Here is a 20710-nt window from a genome sequence, read left to right as displayed (position 1 = left end):
TTGTCATTAACACTTCGACCTTTTTAGCATGATTCATAAATCCTTAGATAAAGTTATTATAATTTTCTAACCTCATACTACAGTAGATTTATAACAAAGCATCTGTCCTTCTCAGACACTCACAGGACACAGCTGGTCGTGTCTTTGTGCACGGGTATGGATTGGGAGTGCCAGGTTGCAATTATGTCTGGGTTCCATTAGAGCTATTACAGTTTCCATGCCTCCTCATATTCCAGGGCATGAAAGGTAATGGTACCAACCAGCTGGTCCAGTTAGAACTTTGTGCAATGACATTGGGAAGAGGCACACAAAACCAGCTATCCCACAGCTATAGGGGCTGCTCTTACAGCCCTCCAGCAGCCAGGCCAGGTCACAAAGCCAGCACATACACTTGTAGGGACTGTTAGGGGGTGGCAGCTATCATAGGGGAATCCTTACTGTATCATCCTTCAGCTGCAGCTGCAGTAAGAGTTCCTGCCTTATACAGTAGCATCCTCAGTCTCTCCAAGCTGGAAACCCCTTGTTCTCTAATGGGTTTCACAATTAGTTTATGACAGTATGTGTGTTCCCTTAACAGTGCCTGTGAACCCTGTGCAAATAGTTAATCCCTTTTGTGCTGTGATAAAGATACTTTTTTCACCAGTAAGAGAGCATACATTTAGTGGTTTTATCTGTAACTTTTCGGGGTTTGTGACCAGCAGGGTTTGTAGGGAAGACAATAAAGCACCATCTTTGGAGGTGCAGCTGTTAAATCGAAATGTGTTGCACTGTAACAGATGCTGTACCTTGTCTTTCCCTGCAGCAATGCCTAGTGATCTTTGGCAAGCTAATTTTTTGTAGCCTCCTGTAAACAAAAGAGCTGCTTGATGGATCTGTGGTCTCTGGAAAGAGTCCTTTTCTCTTCCCAGCATCAAAATAAAACTGAATTCTCACTGTTAATCTCATGTCCAGCCATCTCTTACAGGACCACCCGGGAGTACAGTATGGGCTTCCATATCTTCCTGTTTTCTGCACAGGTAGTTACAGCTTTGGAAGAATAGTGTGCTGTCCCCGAAGATGAGAAACATCCCCTGCAGCAGGCATGCTTGGAATACTAACAGGCATATTCTCTTTCCAAGTGTTCTGCAGCAGAGATTGTTAACACAGCTTGTCTGGTCCCTTTTAACAATAACCCCCTAGTCCTCTTGAATGTAATGGCTGCTTAAAAAGAATCATCTCGGAGCACTTTAACATTTATGAGCCTAAACATTATTCTTGGCCCCGTGTCTGAGAAACAGCTCGTTTCAGGGAGTACTTAGGAACAGTGCTACAGTGCACATGCTGTGGTGGTGCAGCTCCAGGAGAGGTGATCCTTGTGCAATCTCCTCTTTGTTCTACTTTTCATGGCTGAGAGCTTGAATTCAAGTTTGAAAAGAGGCAAGGAGCTTCAGTGGCACCGGTAAAGCTTGTTAACTCCTCCCGCTTCCTGCAGGAAAAGCTGCAAGGGGGATCCTAGAGATTATTAGTGCTAATACTTCTAACAGTCATGCCAGTAGTTCTCGTTTTTGTTTAGAAAATAGAGTCATGCTGTTTGGCTAAAGAAAATATACTTGAAATCGTTCAAATTTATGACCAAAATTTACCTTCATTTGACATTTTTATAAGATCACTTTTGACCCAGAGAGCAAAGCATGTCAGTATTGGAAAGAAATAGTGTTAATAGTTCTAGGCTCTTTGGGTAACTGGAATGATTTCTTATCTGAAGTATGTGTGATTATATTTCCAGGCAGTAATAACCGTATGCTCTGTTTATACAGAGCATTTTAGAATGCTACAAGCCAGTTTTAATAAGAGTTCTAATATTCTAGCTCCTGTTACTGTATTATTTTAAGCTTTACTTTTAACTTCAAGGTCCACTTTGTTTGTCTTTACTAGTAGTTTATATCTGACAATTTAGCTTCTTGACTAACCCAATACTTTACCAAATATGGCCACTCACAGCAAAGTAGGTCTGGTAATTTGATCTAAGTTTGGCTAAATGCCTGCTAAGCTCAGCCTGTGAACCTCACCAGGTAGACCCTAAGGCTAATTTAAAGGAGCATTTAGAGAAAAATGATGAGGATACTATTTTGTGTACTCACAGTGGGGCTGGAGTGGGCTACCTGCTGTCTTAGTAACATGCTTAAGTTTAACGTAGGAAAAATAGTTTATACTGAACATGCTGCAAACAAGAAATGCAGAGAGCCAGTGCAGCAGAGAACAGTGAGCTCATGGAAAAACATCTGCTCCCCCGAGTTATGTACAGCAGGAACTTTTTTTTTTCCCCTTTGCAAAACACTTGTGATTTATTTATTTTATTCCATATGGGCCAGTTCCTGGGAAAAATCTGTTAGAGGAGATGGGCTTTGTTCCACGAGAAAGTGTCGTCAGGGCCAGTGGGCTGAGGTCTCCATCGCGCTGGTGCGCAGCCATGAAGCCAGATCCTGGCAGCAGCCAAGGGCGCAGCCAGGCCCTCCCCTGCTGCCCCTCTGCTCACCCAGCACAGCTGGTGTTTGCACAGCCTGCGCATGGGCACTTCAGTGTTTGTCCTGCTCCACGCTTTCAGCAGTCCTAAGCCCCTGCAAGTTATTAGCTCTGATATTAAAGGTGTTCATCAGGTGTGGGAGACATCTTTATTGATATTGCCAGAATAACTGGATCACATACTGTCCTGTAATGCAGCACTGCTTGTTGAACCAATTCTGATATTTTTCGTTCTTAAGTCCTTTCAAATTTTAGAATTTCAAGTTCAGAACTTCCCCATTCATGGCTTGAGTTCTTGAGCTCCATAAATGCTGCTAATTTTTTTGTGTTTCTTTACAGTGACACAAAGCACTGTGAAAAGCTGGAGCCTGGTGAGGGGGAACAGGAGAGAGTCGTTTATTACACTTTCATTTCTGAGGAGAATAAAGGTGTACTGCAAAGATGGCTCCCCTGCAGTATTTACTTACTAGGAGGAATTAGGAACACTTCAACTGCTGATAGAAATGGTAAAGTGAGCTGGTTTTGTCCCCTTTGAAATGAAGTTAAGAAGCCAGCAGTAGTTCTGTTGAGCCTCCTGGCTTAGCAAGCTCTGTTTTAGAGTTGTGGTAGAGACTAAAGATTACCAAATTCCCCATTTCTCTTCATCTGAACATCCTCAAGAGGGATTAATAAGTTTTGTTCTACACTCTCCAGTTTGGTTTATTTTATTTTCTGTCAACAGTGAATTTAAAGAGTCAAAAGGATTCTCGCCGCCTTATGTCAGTACAGGGCATTTGGGATTGCCTCTTCTGTTCCTGAGGCTTCTGGATGTTTCTCATTGCTGGAGCAGAAACTTTGTGGACTGGTAATTCTTCAACATGGACAATCTTCAAAGAGCACATACCATTTCACAAAATCTGAGACATGCAAACTTTCACATGTGTCTTGAACACTTGTTTGTGAAGGAAACAGGCAGCAGCTACCAATGCCTTCTGTCAAGCATTCTGTAGAAAATTAGCCAAGAGATGGAGACAAACCAGTTGCACTGCCAGAGAATGACTGAGGGTACCAAAAACTAGGATTTCCTCAGCTGCTCAGTAAGTTTGGACAAGTGATAAAATGTACACAGTCGTGAAGAAGGAGGCAGGACATTTGTTCATACCAGAGACAGAAAATAGGAATTTATACTTGACTGGGCTTGTAGTCATATTTTGACTGCACCATTAAGTGTAGAAGGTAGCTTGTTTCACTTCTGTGCTGCTTCCAAAAACTTCCACTCTAATGCTGCATTTGTACACAAAAAAACTTGGTGGTCATTTCAGGCCCTGTGAGACCTGACGCTTGGGAATTTAAAGCCAGTCGCTGGAATTCAGTTTGCATGCAAAGAGGATGTAAATCTGTTGCCTCATTCAAAAGAGCAAGTGCCTGAACTCAGGTGTATGAGAACCAGCAGCAGTTTCTGTACTTCATTTCTGTATCAAACGTTTGCATCGCATGAAATTATTGTAGTCAGGATATGCCTGAAGGAATCTTCTGTCTAATCTGCCACGAATTGTCAAGATACTGTGTGTAGGGTGGTGTCATAGCATGGAACAATGACTAAACCTAACCTGCCAGCAAGGAAAGGCAGTGGGGGAACCCTTTGTCATGGTAATAGCTCTGTACTCACTGCTGATGGCAGAGCTCTCTCAGAGTGGGTCTTTCCAGCTGGCCAAGGGCTCCTGCAGTAACAAGCATTAAGAATTCCTGAAGGCAGATGATGTGGAACAGAAATCACCTTCCAACACACCCTCACAGATGCTCTCCCCTTCTTAAGTGTTAAGGACTGCTCTGCACTGTACTGTCCTGCTGGGCCTTTGGCTGTTACCCTGGCCGTGTCACTGTGCAGTAACATTTTTGGGGTGGACGAGAGTAGGGTGCTTTAGATGCATCAGGCACACAGAACCAAGTGCTCAGTCTACTTTGTGGGAGTTAAGTGCTGCCTCTTGGATAACACCAAAAGTGATTCACAAGTAACAAAATATTAACTCTTGCGTTGTTCACATTGCAGAAAAACATTTCAAATCTGTTTGATTTCTTTAGGCTAAAATTAAAGTTGTTGCTGCAATGACAAGCACTATTGCTCTTGACGCTGCTTTGAAATGGGGAATAGAGTCAATGTTCAAGGTGATGTTGAACAGCTCTGTTTCTGAGACAACAGTGCGATGCAGACATGACAGGATTACACTGTTGTTACACAGATGATGGACTCCCTAACAGAGCTCTGCACATAATTTTATCTTGGACAAAATGAGGGGGCTGACCGTAGGACACCCAGCTTTGACAGTGTTCTGGGAATTGCTCTTGGTCTGTGCATTTGTTAGTGGTCTTTGGAGAGCAAGTAGATGATATCCTTCTGGCAATTTTCACTTGATTAAGGATCTTCACTGTAGATGAGCTTAAATGCTAGCAAAAATAGCTGAAAGAAGTAGGAGCTTGTATTAGAAGTTAATAATAATCCCAGTGCAGAGGTGTGTTGCACTCAGGGTCTGGGCCCAGCCTTAAAACGGGTGCATCAATCCAGTTGACAGAAGAGGCCACAGCCACAACACAGTTGTTTGGAAGAACCGCAGAATAGGTTGGACAGTGCTGCCAGAGAGCACAAATGGGAAACATAGAGTGGATCTGAGAAAGGGATGAATTATGCTAGGCTGAACCTTGAAGTCAGCTGGATAACTTGTTCGTGGTCTCAGTGCAGGCGTGGGCTTCTATAACTGAACTGAAAGTGAACGATTCCACCTGTCTTGGCCCATCCATGCAGTGCACTGTCTCTTACTGTCTCACTGCAAGAGTGCTGAAATACTCCCTAATGTCATTCACATTCAGAGTTTCTATCATTACTCCAGAGAGAATAATAGAAGAGTGGTACGTCCAGGATCATCGTCTCTCTCCTCAGTAGCATTCAGAGAGCTTTTAGGTCAAAACAGAATGTAAATTTGTAAATTTATTTAAGTTTTTGTGGAGATGGTGTTAAGTGAGAGAGAGCACGGAAGCTTGGTTTTAGATTCAAAGCTCTGAAGAATGTCAGTACCAAGAGCAATCTTGTACAATAATGAGAGGTTCATAAATGGTTTCCCTGAATGATTTCACAAGATAAGAGTTACAGATAGTAGATACTTGTGTCAGCATGAGAAGGTATTCTCTGCTTTGAAGTGGAACTGGATGCCAAGTCTCTATAATAGAACTTCCTCTCAAGGGCTGCTATTTTGGTTAGATGTTATTTACAGCAAAATTAGGTTATATAAGGAGATAGGCTGATTAATCCAGTGGTCAGGAAGCTGCTAACCCAGGTCCAGTGGTCAGGAAGCTGCTAACCCAGGTAGCATGAAAGCAGGTGTTTCAGTACTTTCAGTACCACTGAGGGTTTTACCATGGTAAGTTTAGTAGGTCCTTGGTTTTTGGGTTTGATTTCTGCCTCTAGCTGTGTTTTTATTCCATGTTACATAAGCATATCTTGTTAATCTGTAAATAACGTGAGTGTGTAATAGAAGTGAAAAATGAGTTTACAGAAAACACATTTTAATGTAGGCCTAAATGATGTCCTTTAATGTCTATTTTTAGCTGGGTAGCTAAAAATTTAAATAAGCACTCCTTTCCTTTCGTAACCAAAAGACACCTCTCTCATTCTTTTTTATGCAAATTAGACCTCCCACACCATTAAATCATTTTTATTGACTATTGAGCCTGCAAAGAAATGAACTGAACTTTAATATGCTACATTACCATACCATAAAATACAATTTGTAGCTCTTATTTAGATTCTGTGTTGCTGCACTTCCTCTAAATAATTGTTATTACTGAAGAAGATTTACAGGCACCATAGAAAGAATAAGTTCTCTCTATTTTGCATGCATTGAAACACTGGCCATGCATGATTTCACATCTAAACCCACTTGCTCCTAGTTCTGTTCTGAAGTGAAACAAGTCACATTATGCTCTTAGTTGCTAATAGAGCTTTTAGTATGGCAGTATCCAGAACTTCTGCTGACTTCAAACAGCATCAGGATTTTACCCCTTCTTTTGTGCTGCTAAGTTTGTGCAAACTTTGGGGATGGAGTGTTCATCTTCAGGCTGTGAATCGTTGCTTTGCACATCCCCGTGCTCATTAATGCCACATGCATGGCATCAGCTGCTATGCAGCACTTGGCAGGAAAACGCGCTGTTCCTTGGAAGTGCAAGGAAAATACTGTCCTCCCACCAATTTTTGCTTAAGGCTGTGCACATATTCAGCTTGACAAGGTACATGGCCTTGCTTTCTGTTATTATAGATAGCTGCAGCCTCTTGGAGCCAAGGGAAGGGATGCATGCAGAGATTTTGTGATTAACCAGAAAGAAATGCGTATGAGTCATTCTGAAAGAGTATAACTCTTCTGAAGGAACTAATATTTTGCTCATGTTGACAGCCTTGGAGTATGACATTTATCTTGTACCACAACCTAGGGACGGCTGAGAAATATTCAAGCATTTTCTCAACAGTGTCTCAACCTTTTTCTAGGAGGGTCACCTCAGAAGTGGAAGTATGTTCACCCATGCTGTCACTTCACTACAGAATCATTTTTGGTGTGCCAGTAGAAATGCCATTAGTGATCCCAGCCTCATGTCAGATAGGCCAAGGTGATGCTTTCATGTGGTCAGGCAGGAGACTGCCTTTGAGATGCTTCCCTGCTCACCTCTAGCAAGCTCCACGTCACCATGTGAAGTCCCCACAGTCATCTGGGTCTCCCAGTGTTTTGAAATTGCAGAGTTTCAAAGCTGTTCAAAAGGAATTTTCACTCTAATTTCTCGCCTCGCAGAGACTTCCTGAGAATATTCACTGCCTTAAAAAGTCGGGACATTTAAGGTTGTGTCTAATTTCAGAATAGTTTTTCTAAATCTGGAGCCTGAATTAGTAATTTTGAATTGGACTCTTGAGCTGTCAGTACTTACTGCATGACATCAGTTTAAAAAAAAATAGAGACACTGAGTTTTTGCAGTGTGAACATGTAGAACACAGGTTATGGATCAAAGAGCAATGTCTGCTGTATGAAGAGAATTATTTTATCTATGTACATGCTTACATATTTGTGTATATGTATACATATAAAAAGTTTCCCTTTTCAATTACATGTGGCAATGAAAACTGAGTATCACTTTTGACCTTTTGAAAGAATTTAATATCTAACAAATCTAGAATTAGAATAGAATATTTCAGTTGGAAGGGACCTGCAACAATCATCCAGTCCAACACCACAATCATCTCAGTCCAAATCTTGAGAAATGCTGAAGTTCAACCATGCGATATGTTACAAAATTTATCATGAGAAATTATTTTATTAACAAGTTGGCATTCAAACATGTAAGTATGCCTGTTACATATTTTTTCTAAGAAAACCACTGATGGTTCAAGAAAGTAAATGAGCAGTCTCTTCCAAGAGCTGTATTTTGGTTTTTTGTAATGTATGAGGATGTAAATGGGTAAATACACAATATAAATAAGTCTGTAAGAGCCTTTTGATTTTAACAGTCTCTGAAAAATTGGCAGTTGACTCATAGACTTGCCAAATAAGCAGAGAAAATCGCTTTCAATCATCTCTTTAAATGGGAAAATACTCTCCTAAGTAAGTTATCTAGTGTCCAGCTCAGAGAGTGAAAGGATGTGCTATTACTCTGACATTTTTGAAGTTCTCGGTAGACAATGATGGCTTATTTCTATTCTTTTTTCTCCCCCAGATTATTTGGAAATACCTGTGATGACTCCAAGTAGCTCCCAGCCTTACTTTCTTAGGGCTCAGTTCAGCACTATTTACTTTTCCAATGGAGGAATCCTTAAGGCCTCTGTCAGGATACCACCCAAAGGTGTCCATGGACATCTGTATAGATGCCTCAGTGTTAGGGAAAGATACATTCGGTGAATCCAGTCATGATAATAAGCACTAACCATAGTACTAAGCATTGTACAGGATCGTGGCCTCATGTTTTAATATGCTTAAGTCAGATGATATATAATTAATACAAAGAAAGGTCTCTGCTTCATTTCATCTAATGGCAGGGTATTTTTTGCTTTATTTTGATGGCTTGGTGTTTTGTTTTTCCTTCAGCTGAACTCTTCCTGGAACAGCGGCATCTCAAAGAAGCAGGCTTTTGTACCCAGGAGGCAGCTAGTCTTTTCCCCACATCTCATGCTGAACTGTACATGCGTGGGAGGCTTGCAGAGATGAAAGGCAATTTGGAGGAGGCTAAGCAATTGTATGATGAAGCGCTCACAGTGAATCCAGCTGGAGTGGAAATTATGCACAGCCTGGTGAGTTTGCAGGGGCTCAGCTCCATTATAGTATTTGTGTTCCTGATTAACTGTAATAAGAGGGGAGAGGGCTCATGCTTGCTCTGGATGCCATTGTCTTCCTAATCCTGAGAGCAAGTGACTGTTCCAAGAATAAATTGGGTAGTTTGAACCTCTATTTTAAGACTGGATTGAATGTTTTTAACTAATTAGGACTTGTGTCAAAAGTAAATATTTTAGTTGACAAAGGCTGATACTTTTGGAAGTCAGTTCAATGCTTTGTCTTTGCTGCTTTTCCTACTGTTATGCATTTTCAATAAGCAGTGCACTGATGTTTGAAACATCTGAACTAAATAACTAAGATAGATAGATAGATAGATATGGGGTTTGTAAAACTTGGTCTGATTTCTTGTGTCTGCTAAAATCAAGATAAACTATGAGTTTAGAGTAAAGTGAATCTGTTACTGTCTTAAGCTGCAGCTTATTTCCAGCCTTGTGTAGGGGCAGTGATTCGACATTTGTAGGGGTTTTTTTGGTAACACTCCTACCCAGCAAGTATTCTTTTTCTGTGGCACCAAGCCCAAAACAAACTGTTTTCCAGACACAGGGCCTAGAGCTTAATAACAATAATAATTATATAGAGAGCTTTGTGGAAGACCAAAACCCATTCCTCTTGTGAAATCAGAACAGTTAATCATATTTCATCAATGGGGTGTCTTGTTAACTGTAGCCCTTACCAGGTCTCACAGGAATTTTAGAAGTTCGTCTTGACTAATTTAATTTTTACAGGAATTCTAAATCCATGTGACTGCTTAGTGTCTTTGCTACCATATTTGTATCTCCTGGCATAGATTTGATCCTGATGAGGTTTGCTGGCAACTCCAAAACTGAAGGGGTGTCAGTGTACCAGAGACCAAACGTTAAGTGAAGTTACAATTAGAGAAAAAACTAGAACCTACAGGCAAAGGGCAAGATACTTGGTAATAATAAATGTTTGGTACAAAAATAGCAAATGAATAGCTGGTGCGTGTCAGGAAAACATTACAAGACTGCTGTACATGTCAAGTTTATATGGGGCAATAATAATACTTTGTTGTTGTAATACAGCCTTTACAAATTCACTCAGTAAAAACCTGCCTAGATGGAATGATGTTCTTTGCTCTGTCATAGTTAAAGAGAAGTTGCTGATAGCAGAGAAACCATCAAATTAGATGCCAACATGATACTAATAGCTCTCACTTTTGTCTTATTTTATGGACATAACCACATTCTGTGTCTTCAGATTTCACATGCTTGCATTTTCTGAAACTATAGTAACTTGGAATAAAAGTTTCCAAGGTGCACATCTCAGATGTTCTGGCCCAGTTCACTTCAGAAAATGGCATCGCAATATGGCTTTGCTGTTTCTGAAAAGGAGGCTAAAGAAGACACCTTAAAAGCTTCTACAAAATCTTCTTTACTGTGCCTTAATGTCTCCAGGTTTTGTCAGGAATGGGTAACATATGCGTGTGCTTTTTACCATCCCTGAGAAAATCTTTCCTAGGTTATCCAAGTTGTAACCATTAAAAAACACATATGTGCTTAGTAGATAAGTATTTCTGAAAGTTTTATGGAGTCTGTGAATGCTTATTCCCCTTAAACTCCAGTAACTTTCAAGAAGGGCAAGAGGAATGACCCTTGGAACTACTGGCCTGTCAGTCTCACTTCAGTGACTGGTAAAATTCTAGATGTTATTCTGGGATGTATTGAAAAACACCTGGAAGTGCAGTCATTGGTCACAGCCAGCATGGGTTGATGAGGGCACCTGTGCCAGGGCTACCCTGGGTGTACCTACAGTGGGGAGCACGAGAGGCTGGAAAACTGCTTCATGGAAAGGGGCCTGGGGGTCCTGGTCAATGACAAGGTGAATGTGAGTCAGCAGTGCCCTGGCAGCCAGGAGGGACAGCTGTGTCCTGGGGGGCACCAGGCACAGCATGGCCAGCTGGGCAAGGATGGGGCTGTCCTGCTCTGCACTGGGGCAGCCTCAGCTCGAGTGCTGGGGGCAGTTCTGAGTGCCACAGTCTAAGAAGGATATTAGACTATTTGGGAGTGTCCAAAGGAGGGCAACCAAGACAGTGAAGGATCTTGAAGGGAAGCCATACGACAAGCAGCTGATGTCACAGGGTCTGTTCAGCTTGGAGGAGACTGAGGGGAGACCTCACTGCAGTTACAATTTCCTCCTGAGGGGAAGAAGAGGGGCAGGCGCTGATCTCTTCTCTGTGTTGACCAGGACCTGAGGGAATGGCCTCAAGTTGTGACAGTGAGGGTTAGGTTGGATATTAGGTAAAGATTCTTCACCCAGAGGACGGTTGGGCACTGGAATGGATATCCCAGAGAAGTGGCCACAGCACCAAGCCTGCCAGAGTTCAGAAAGTGTTTGGACAGTGCTCTGAGGCACACAGTGTGACTCCTGGGGCTGTCTTGTGTGAGACCAAGAGAGAGTCTCAATGATCTTTGTGGGTCCCTTCCAGTTCAGAGTTTTCTATGCCAATGTTTTAGTCAGGGGATGGATGCAAAATTTAGAAGAGCTGAAAAAGACAGTGAGATGAGAAATTTGGGGCAGAGACTCAGCCTGTAAGCAAGTAAGGAAGAGGAAAGAAACTGAAAAAGTGAGAGAAATACAGATAGATAGAAAATAGGGTAAGATAGATAACACTGGATAAGACTGGATTGATGGGAAGACACATGGATGGAGGGGTGGGGATGCTGGAAAGGATGAATTAAAGGGGTCAGTCTTAGGAGAATGACAAAGGAGCAGGAACCTGGAGGAATACTTCCTTTCCATGTGCTTCAGTCTCCTTAAGATTCTGAATCTTCCCATCCTGGTGCCAGCAAATATCAGTGAAAATCGCTTGCTTATGCATGTACCTCACCACCTTTAACTTGGCCCTGCTGGCAGCCTGTGGTTCACACCTGTTAGCTAATATAGCAAAGGTCTGGTCTATCCCTGTGAAATGAATCATGGCTGTAGTTATATGGTGCCACATAATGGTATTCCTTTGTGTGCTTTTCCAAAAGCTAGGAAATTGCACATAGCAAGTTAGAAGCATCTGATGAGCACTATAGAAAAGTCTGTAAAGAAATTAATCATTCTGCCTTCAGAATAGAGCTGGAATAATCTGCAGTAAACAAGGCTTTTAGGGCTATACATCAAATAAAAAGGGCAAAAATAAAATATTGAATGGCTGCTAGCTAAGTGATTTTGTCCTGTATTCCGAATGAGACACTGTCCCCATGGAGAACTTAAGACTGGGTTTATGCAATTGAGGACATAATGTGACAAGTGGCAAATTCTGAATCTCCTCGAGGCCATCAGAAGAAAACTGAATGTCTTTCTGAAATGTATGTATTAGCCAAGTACTAGCTGTACTTTTATTAAAAATACAAGTTCTTGAGCACAGTATGTTCAGTCCCCTACCAGAGAGAAATATATGTCTTGGATTATGCAAGAGGGCAAACTAGATTATGAGCTAGTTCCAAGGAGTTTGAAATGATTCAAGACACATACACAGGCAGATGGAATTAAATTCACACATTTCAATACTGGTTCCCCCAGTTTGAATACATTGTTTTCCCACTCTAGTAGTACTGTTGTGGGTATGTAGTAATTTATAGAAAGAGGACCTGGTTGTGAGAATTACTGTTTGACTTGGTACAATTGCCATGCAACTGACCTAGTCCACTTTAAGGGAAAACTCTGCTGTAGACAGTGCCGAGCCTCCCTGGTGGATCGGCATCAATTAGCAAAGTAGTCACGTCTCTTCCCCTGGGCTTTTGGAACTGGGTTGTCAAAGCTATATTTGGAAAATCCCAACCTGAAGAGTGTTGCTGGCTTTAAATGAAGGGCACAGATCTAGCAATGAATGAGTCCATTGGGTGTCAGTAACTTCACCTTTACACGGGGTAGAGTCGGCACCATAACACACACAAGCTGTTTCTCTGCACTGTGAAAATGGCTGTGTTTTGCTGTGACTGGAGGGTGTTTACAATAGCTGTCAAATCAGCGTGCTTTCCGTATAAAGCACGCTGCTGCGTGGCAGAGCAGCACCACACAGCAACACTGCAGTGCCAAGCCCATCCCAGGGGATGGGTGCCATGCTCTGCTTCATCCCAAGGGCCTTTGGCACTTGGTGTCCAATGCTGTGGTTGGGAAACCACTGGCACTTGGAAAATACCACACAGCTGTGCTGCTTCCTGTAACACTTGCAGTTTGTGAGTGTTTCTGAGTGATGTCACAGAATCCTTAAACCTGTATCAGGAATCCACTGTTGGCCTTTACAGAGTAAGTACTACTGGCTAATACCTAATCTAAGGAAATATATTTGTTGAGGAATTTTGTTTTCATTTGAAAAAGACACACAGAATCAGTTTTTGGGGCTATTTGAAGCATAAGCCTGGTGAGGTGAGCAGCTACTCCTTTGGTTAGGTAACTGTTTTCTGCCAGAAACAAATAGCTTGGGTTGGCCCCTAAAAATTGTACATCCTGTGAAACCATGGTTTCTTTAATAAATACAGCTTGCTAGGGTTCTTTGCTCCTGATTCCATCTCAAAAATTTCTGTCATCCCTTCCTTTACTAGAGCAGCTGTTTCTTTATTCCTGCCTTTCACAGGCTCCTTCTGGGGCCTGCTTGCAAGGGTCATAGAGCATTTTTCTCTCCTGGGGGCTGATGGCGTTTCTACTGAGCAGGTATCTTTGCTGGTCTAGAAACGAGGGCTTAGTCCATATCTCCTTCTCTTACACTGTGACCTCTGATTTCTACAACCAAATAACTATGGCTTACTTCTTTCAGTATGTACCAAATTTGGTTATATAACCTCATGCAATACACAGCTTTGGGATGGTGGTAACAAAACTGACATGTGCCCAACCGAGTCAGAAAATATAACATAAGCTGGGGCAGATGACACCTCCTTTAAATGCAATACACAAATCCACCTACCCGTATGTAACTAGAGAAAGACACTGAAATTTATTAGTTCCCAGCCACAGTGCATTCAGTACCATTCTCACTTTTGATTCAAAGGAGGACAAAATCAATGCCAGCATGTTGAATTTGAGTCCAAAAACTATATGTAATATTGCAAGTTAAACTGAAAACGTACTGGGATATTCGGAAGACTCCTGCCCAGCATGCATCTCACATAGCAATTCTCAACACGTTTTAGTTCAGGGAAGAAGAGAAAGAATCATGTTTAAAAGGGAAGGAAATGGGCACCCTCATCTCCATCACTGTGCCAGATTTAATGAAAATAATAAAAAATACCATCAAAACAAAGCAAAAAAAATTGCTTGACTCATACTTGTATATTACTGAATGCAGTGAAAAACTGTAATGATTTCCTACTTCTCTTGAAGGTTGGGGCAAGGGCCATAAGGTTGGTATCAAAATGCCATGTAGCTGTCTGCACTACCTCATCCCTCTCCTTGATGGCAAAACAAAATGAACAGTATATTGGGTTTTGTTCATAATGTGTCCCTGTTCATATTGTGTTCCGTTGTGACCGCATGAATGGGTGGAAAACATGATCTTGTGAACACATATTTGATAACGAAATCAAAGAGACTATACAGCTAACAGAGGTTGTGCTAATCACGAGAGTTGTTCTTTGTCTGTCATCTGCACCATGAAACATAAGATTGGCAGCCATGCAGGAACAGTTCACAGTCACAGAGTACTCTCCAACTGAAGTTGGAAAAACAAACTGGATTTAAGTCACCTAAGCTGGGCCAACGGATCGACTGTGGGCTGTTTGGTGGCCATAATTTTCAAAGATCAGTGTAGATTGTAGCCTTTCCACAGGAATGCCTGGTGGTTTTTGTCTGGGAGAGGTTCTTTGTGGTAAATGTAGTTTGGGACGTAGTGCCCACATACCAGAATCACAGAATGGTTGAGGTTGGAAGGGATCTTGGGAGATTTTGTACTTCGTCTCCAACTCCCTCCTTAACAGGTTCAGCTAGAGCAAGGTACCAGGACCATGTCCAGCTGGGGTTTGACTATCTCCAAGGATGGAGCAACCTCTGTGCAATCTCTTGCAGTATTTGATCACCCTTACAATAAGCAAAGCTTTTAATAATGTTTAAATGTAATTTCTTATGTGTCAGTTTGTGCCCATCCAGTCACTGGATATCCCTGAGAAGTTCCAAGAGGTTGCACTTCTTTACACCTTACCATCAGATATTTAACGGTCCTGATAAGGTCTCCGCTCTCTTCTACCAGGCTGAACAGTCACAGCTCTCAGGTTCTCCTTGTATGACAAATGCTCCAGTCCCTTCATGATCTTGATGCCCCAGACTCTCTGCAGTATGTCCACATCTTCCTTGTGCTGGAGTGCCCAGAACTGGACACACTACTCCAGGTGTGGCCCCACCAATGCTGAGTAGAGGGGCAGGATGAACTTGCTCAACCTTTTGGCAACACAGTTCCTAACGCAGCCCAGGATACTGTGAGCTGTCTTTGCTGCAAGGGTGCATTGCTGGCCCATGACCAGCTGCTTGTTCACCAAGTCCTTTTCTGCAAAGCTGTGTTTCATCCAGCCATCCCCCCCCCCCCCCCCCCCCGCAAAGTGCATCTGAAGCTATTACCAGAAATTTTTTCTGCAAGTAGATACTAAATATAACATTGGCATGACTGTATCAGGTCAGGCCAGAGGTTCAACTACGCCTTCTCACCACCAGCAGCAAAGTGCCTAGGAAAGAATGAGGCCAGGGCAGGCATACATGGTATTTCTAAGGTTAGAACCTAGCTTGGGGACATCCCAAAGCAGGGGTAGATTGTACTTGCTTAGTAATTCCGGGTGGATTTCTCTTTCATGAACTTGTCTTGAGCCTGTGTTAGAGCTTTCATCGTCCACAATACCCTTCAGCAAGGAGACCCACAGGTCTCTTTTCTACTGTACAAGGAACTGCTGAATTCTCTATGTTCTTGATGTAGCTCTTCCTAGCCACACTGATGCACCTGATTCTCACTTTGGAAGACATAACATAACTGCTGATTCTTATTCATCCCCTTCCCATTACTGATTTTGCAGGTATCTGTCACTGAACCAGTTCCATTCCTTTCATTATTGCTATTACCTCTCTCTGAACTTCTTACTGTTCTTTTTAGAATGAACAGGCTAGGGCAAATAATGTACTTACAGAAAAAATAGCTTAGCTTCAAAGGCAGTGTTGTAGATTCAGTGTTTTAAAAAACCCTCTCCATCCCTTGGTCTTTTACTCACATAATTATATTTATATACGCTTTCATAGAAATAACAGAAATCGTGTTCTATTTCAGCTGTTTTGTATTAACCTGATTTTCTTATCAAAGCTCTGTTTTTATCTCCTCATGCCTGTAGGGGCTGGATTTTATTTTCTGAATGGTCAGCATCTCTTATAAATGCGTGGCTCTATGTAATAGCAGTAGCAGTGTAACACCTGTCTCAGGTCCTTGCAGAGATCTTGGTGTCCCAGTCTGGGAGCACAACACAGCCAGCAAGCGTGCAGTTCTAGTCTGTGCTAGATAGATATATATACATGCTTCATTTTGCTTGCCAGAGACATCCTTTTAGCTGGCAGAACACAAATCTTGCTCTGCTGGTAATGCTAGAAGCTGAAGGGCTTGATTGAGAACAGATATTTTTATAGATTATGTTCCTTTTGCCAAAGATAAGTGCATTGCTCTTGATTAGATTTGAGCGTTTGAAAACTATATGATGCTTTATTTAAATCTTCTGCTCTTAATTGTTTAGTGGGGTGCAAGGGCTGAATAAAAAGAAAAAGACTTTGCAAAGTCTTGGACTGTTTAATTTGGTCTTCATTGTGTATTTAGGATGCAATTTCATGTTCATTTTAGTAGAAGAGTCAACCTATTGTCTCCAGACTCGCATTTGGTAGCATCAGGGTAATTTGAAGACTACAGTTTCTACTGATTAGTACATGGAAATGAATTATTTCTGTTCATTTATTTCATTTTACCTCACAGTATGGTGCATGCATCCTTGTTTTCAAAGGCATCCATTCACATAATAAAACATGGCTTGATTGCTTAATATTTTCAAGGATGACATGCCTTACTTCCTTGGGGATTTGTTTCATGCTGCCATGCAGTAATGGTATAAATCACAGGGCAAATTCTCTGCATGGGTAAATTATCATGGCTCCGTCATACCAAGGTCTGTATGTCTTGTAAGGTAGCTAGGATGCTAATTGAAACCATTTTTACCTTGAAAACTGAAATTAGAACGCTTTCTGTGCTTAAATGTGAGAGCGAAAGAGCGTAGTTTTCACATTAATAGAGTTGTTTATCTTCTAAGGAGCTGCTTTGTGGGTGTAGTTTATACAATTTGTTGCCTATTTTGTAGATAGGTATGCTGTGGTCCGTTTCCATTTTCTAGTGACATTTCTTGCTCAGTTTTTTGTATTTGTGTACAGAGAATTGAACATCACAATTAAAATGCATCCCCCAGTCGTTAGGACAACCGTGCGTTTGTTCTAAGTGTAATTAGGTGGATGATTGTATCTAGAGAGACACAGCAAACGACCTGTTTTTGTCTGTCCGGGAGAGATTTCTTCCTGGCTGCATGAGATGCTGCTCCCCTCGCTCCTGTTTAGGCAAAGGTAGTAAGCAGAGGAATTGGACAGTTGTACTACTTTTGTGATTCTGAGAAATAGTTTTCATTATCACAGCTACTACTTAGGGGGAATCTTTGAGAAACTGCTGTCATAGGAGCTTGAATTTCAGTAGGTAATGCCTGCGAAATAAATTTTTAATTATTCTTTAACATACAAAACCACTGAAGATTTGCTAGTAATACTTTCGAAGGGTCTGGGGTTTGCTTTTCTTTTTCCTTAATATTCATATACTTTGCATTCATTACTTTAAATACTTTTGTATGATGTCAGACATAAGATGTAAAACAGAATGTAAAACCTGCCTCAAGAGAGGGTTATTTTAAGTTTTGAAGGTATGTATTGCCTACAGTTTTTTATTACATTCTGTCTGTGTGATCCTAGATTGGTGTGGCTTCTGAGTTATAGAAAAGATGCATAGAAACAGAAATATGCAAACCAATACTGCATATTAAAGTACTTCAGATACTCCCCGTAGCATATCCTCCAAACGTGAGAAGCCAGGAGCTGTGCTGTCAGGGCTGTGGGGGGTGATGCTGCTGCAGGGGAGATCTCTTGGGGTCTCAGAGAGAGAGACACAGGGCACCCAAAGCAAATATATGAGAGCAAGCGAGCCCCGGGTTTCTCTTCCCAAACTAAGCACCGTTTCCTGGTATTTATCAAAGCACTTCGGGCTGGGGGTTTGCTGCTGTTGTGCAACAGGGTGTGCCTTTCTCTTCCAGGGAGCAAAGAGCTGCAACTCAGTCATTTTCCATTGAAGGCAATTCAGTGGAGAGGCTGGAGAAGAGGTGGAGCCCTGGCTCTCACCATCGCTGGCACGGCCAGCCCTGCTGCACTCTCAGCTCCGATTATGTGTCACACTTTACTCTAAACCTCTGTAACACAGGGATGAAGCTACTAATCTACTTCATCTGGGGTTTGTGGAGCTTAATTAATATCTGCACATACTTTCAGATGACAGACACACTGTAAGCGCAAAATCTTATTTATTCTAATTATATGTCTCGATGCCTTTATTCATGTGGGATTTTGGACCACAAATTATTTTGGACAAAGTACTGCAACTGTTCAGCACAAATGATGTGCTTTACAGCTTTGAGTACCCTTATGTCCCTAAATGTAAAGCAGTGGTGAAAACATTATTGTGGTGGGAGTGGGATTTAGGAGGCTGATCTGCAAACTCTTTCTTCCTCTAGCAAGGGTTTGTTTTCATTAGAGCGATCTGCTGTGCCTGTGTGCAGTGCCATGCCCTCAACTGTATTGATACGTCGTTACAGTGGCGCTGTGAAGGACAGAGTACAACAGAAGCAAATGTGACTCTGACAACTTTCTAGCACAGCCCTCCCCTCTTCCTGGGGATAAGATATGACAACGCCTGCAAAAAATAGCTTTTTGCAGGGGGAGGGAGGGTGCTTCCTTTCTCTGGCAGTGAATGTATCCTCCTGCTCTACAAATTCAGTACCAGCAGAACATCCCTGTACCAGTACAATTCTGCAGTTTTTCCCTGGTGAGAAAGGGTTTGGATTTTTAAGGGAGATATGACAGACCTGAAGGTAGAAGCAGCATTAGAATAACAGTCATTACAAGCAATTCCAAAAATGGAGCAACCTTGAACGAAGTGCCCTTTTTTTTTTTCTTTTCCTTCCTTAAGTAAGTAATAGTGACAGTCAACAGGAGATTCGAGCCACCCAAAGGAAGACCAGTGACGTCTTCCATGCTGCAGCTTTGAGAGCTACAGACCCTGGGACTCCCTTAGGTCTACCTAATATGGATTGCACAAGAAAACGCTGCAAGGGTGAATTTGCTAAGTCCTAATATCCAGCAGGATATTTTTGGACTGCTTTGATAGTACAAAACATTTAAACGTTTCAGCCCATCCCATAAGTTTTCCCTCGATGTGGGTAAGTCCCTATATGCCATTTTTTCACTACTTCTTTTTCTGTTCAAGGCACTGCATTTCTCCAGTACACTTGGAGAACAGGCAGATGGTGATATATAGGTGCATAAGAGAGAAGGGGAGGGGAAAGAATTGGAAGGAACAGAAGAGACAGAAAAAAGCATAGACTGCTGCTTACTTTAAAAATACCAAGATAAAGCATTGGCCATTCAGAGACAGTTAAAATCACTTTTTTTCTTCTTCCATTAGCTGTTCCATAGGATGCTTCTTCCTTTTACATCTCTCTCCACCTTGTAGATTTCTTCAGGACATGAACCCAACCTTGATTTGCCCCAGATGGCTTTTTCAATGCTATTTATTTGGTATTTTATCAAAGAAAGGTAAAATTCACTAAGAATCCTAAGTGCACGTAGGTCCGAAGCTTGTTCCAGTGGTGTTGAGGGAGTATCTGAAAACAACAGAGCAGACAATCCAGGACCAAGAAATTGGGAGGAAGTCTTCAGCCCTTTGGAAAACTCAACTCCTGAGGCAGGAACTTAATATACATTTCCTGTTTGCTCTTTGCGACATCTAAAACAGTGCATTTTTTTACCTGGTAGAAACACTCCTCTTGCTCCTTTCCTCTTGTCCTTCCTCATGCTTCTATAAAACTCTAGTCTCTCACTGAGCTGCTGTTTGATATTGCCAGCGTGACTTTTGCCTATGTTTTTGCCAAAGTAGCCAAGAGAATCCCTGCCTGGAAAAAGATGGAGTGCAGAGGGGGGAAGCCACAGGGAAATTGCTGTGATCATCAGGGATGGGCAACACAGAGCTTGACTTGTCAAGATAGTAAGGCAAAGGCTGGGAAGGGATACATCTGCTCTCTGCAGATACATGTGGAAACAAAGAGGGAATGCTGTGGGGAGAGGAAAGCTGCATCAGAGGAGGCAGCTTTGTCTGCTCTAAGTTGCTGCTGCAGATTGAAGAGGGTTCCCAGGTATCAGTGCAGAGAGGTTCTGAAACAGCCTTCTAGGTCATGACATGGGAAGAAACAATCTTACCCCTCTGATACTGCAGCTTGATCAAGGTATGAAGGAAAGACTGGATCATCCCAAAAGCAGGACTTTACCAAACCCAAATTGGTGGTTGCCTATTCAAGCTGCCCAGGCCAACAGTGACTGAATCAATATACCTACCTGTGATCTGAAATGCAGAATATCCAGCCAAAAGCATTTTGCAGGCCTACCTGCTGTCCTGCCTTCCTATTTTCATTTTCCGTTGAAGAACTTCTATTCCCAGAAGCGCTTTGTAATTATGTTGCTGTTTATTATTTTTTAAATTAGAGGTGGAGTTTGAATGTTAGTAGGGCTTCCCTGGGATGCAGTCCTGACTTCCATTTTTTATA

At 41.9% G+C, this 20710-nt stretch overlaps 1 protein-coding gene across 7 annotated transcripts in view; it reads left to right on the top strand.

The window, feature by feature from the left end:
• TTC7A (tetratricopeptide repeat domain 7A) overlaps nt 1–20710 on the top strand; it is a 168215-nt gene that overhangs the window by 122271 nt on the left and 25234 nt on the right. For 6 of the 7 annotated variants that reach the window (XR_010719970.1, XM_066178467.1, XM_066178471.1 and 3 more), the window contains one exon: nt 8598–8800. Coding sequence is in view for 6 of the 7 variants with exons in the window: in XM_066178467.1 (XP_066034564.1) it covers nt 8598–8800 (203 nt within the window). In the remaining variant the exon portion in view is untranslated. Of the gene's footprint in view, nt 1–8597; nt 8801–18151; nt 18203–20710 lie in introns of those variants that run through there. The other variant, XM_066178470.1, reaches the window with a different exon arrangement.

The sequence above is a fragment of the Chamaea fasciata genome, unplaced genomic scaffold (genome assembly GCF_029207755.1).
Source record: "Chamaea fasciata isolate MVZ Bird 193981 ecotype frontalis unplaced genomic scaffold, bChaFas1.0.hap1 SCAF_3, whole genome shotgun sequence".
NCBI lineage: Eukaryota > Metazoa > Chordata > Aves > Passeriformes > Sylviidae > Chamaea > Chamaea fasciata.
Note: the sequence above shows the minus strand (reverse complement) of the source record. Positions and strands in the feature narration are given on the sequence as shown.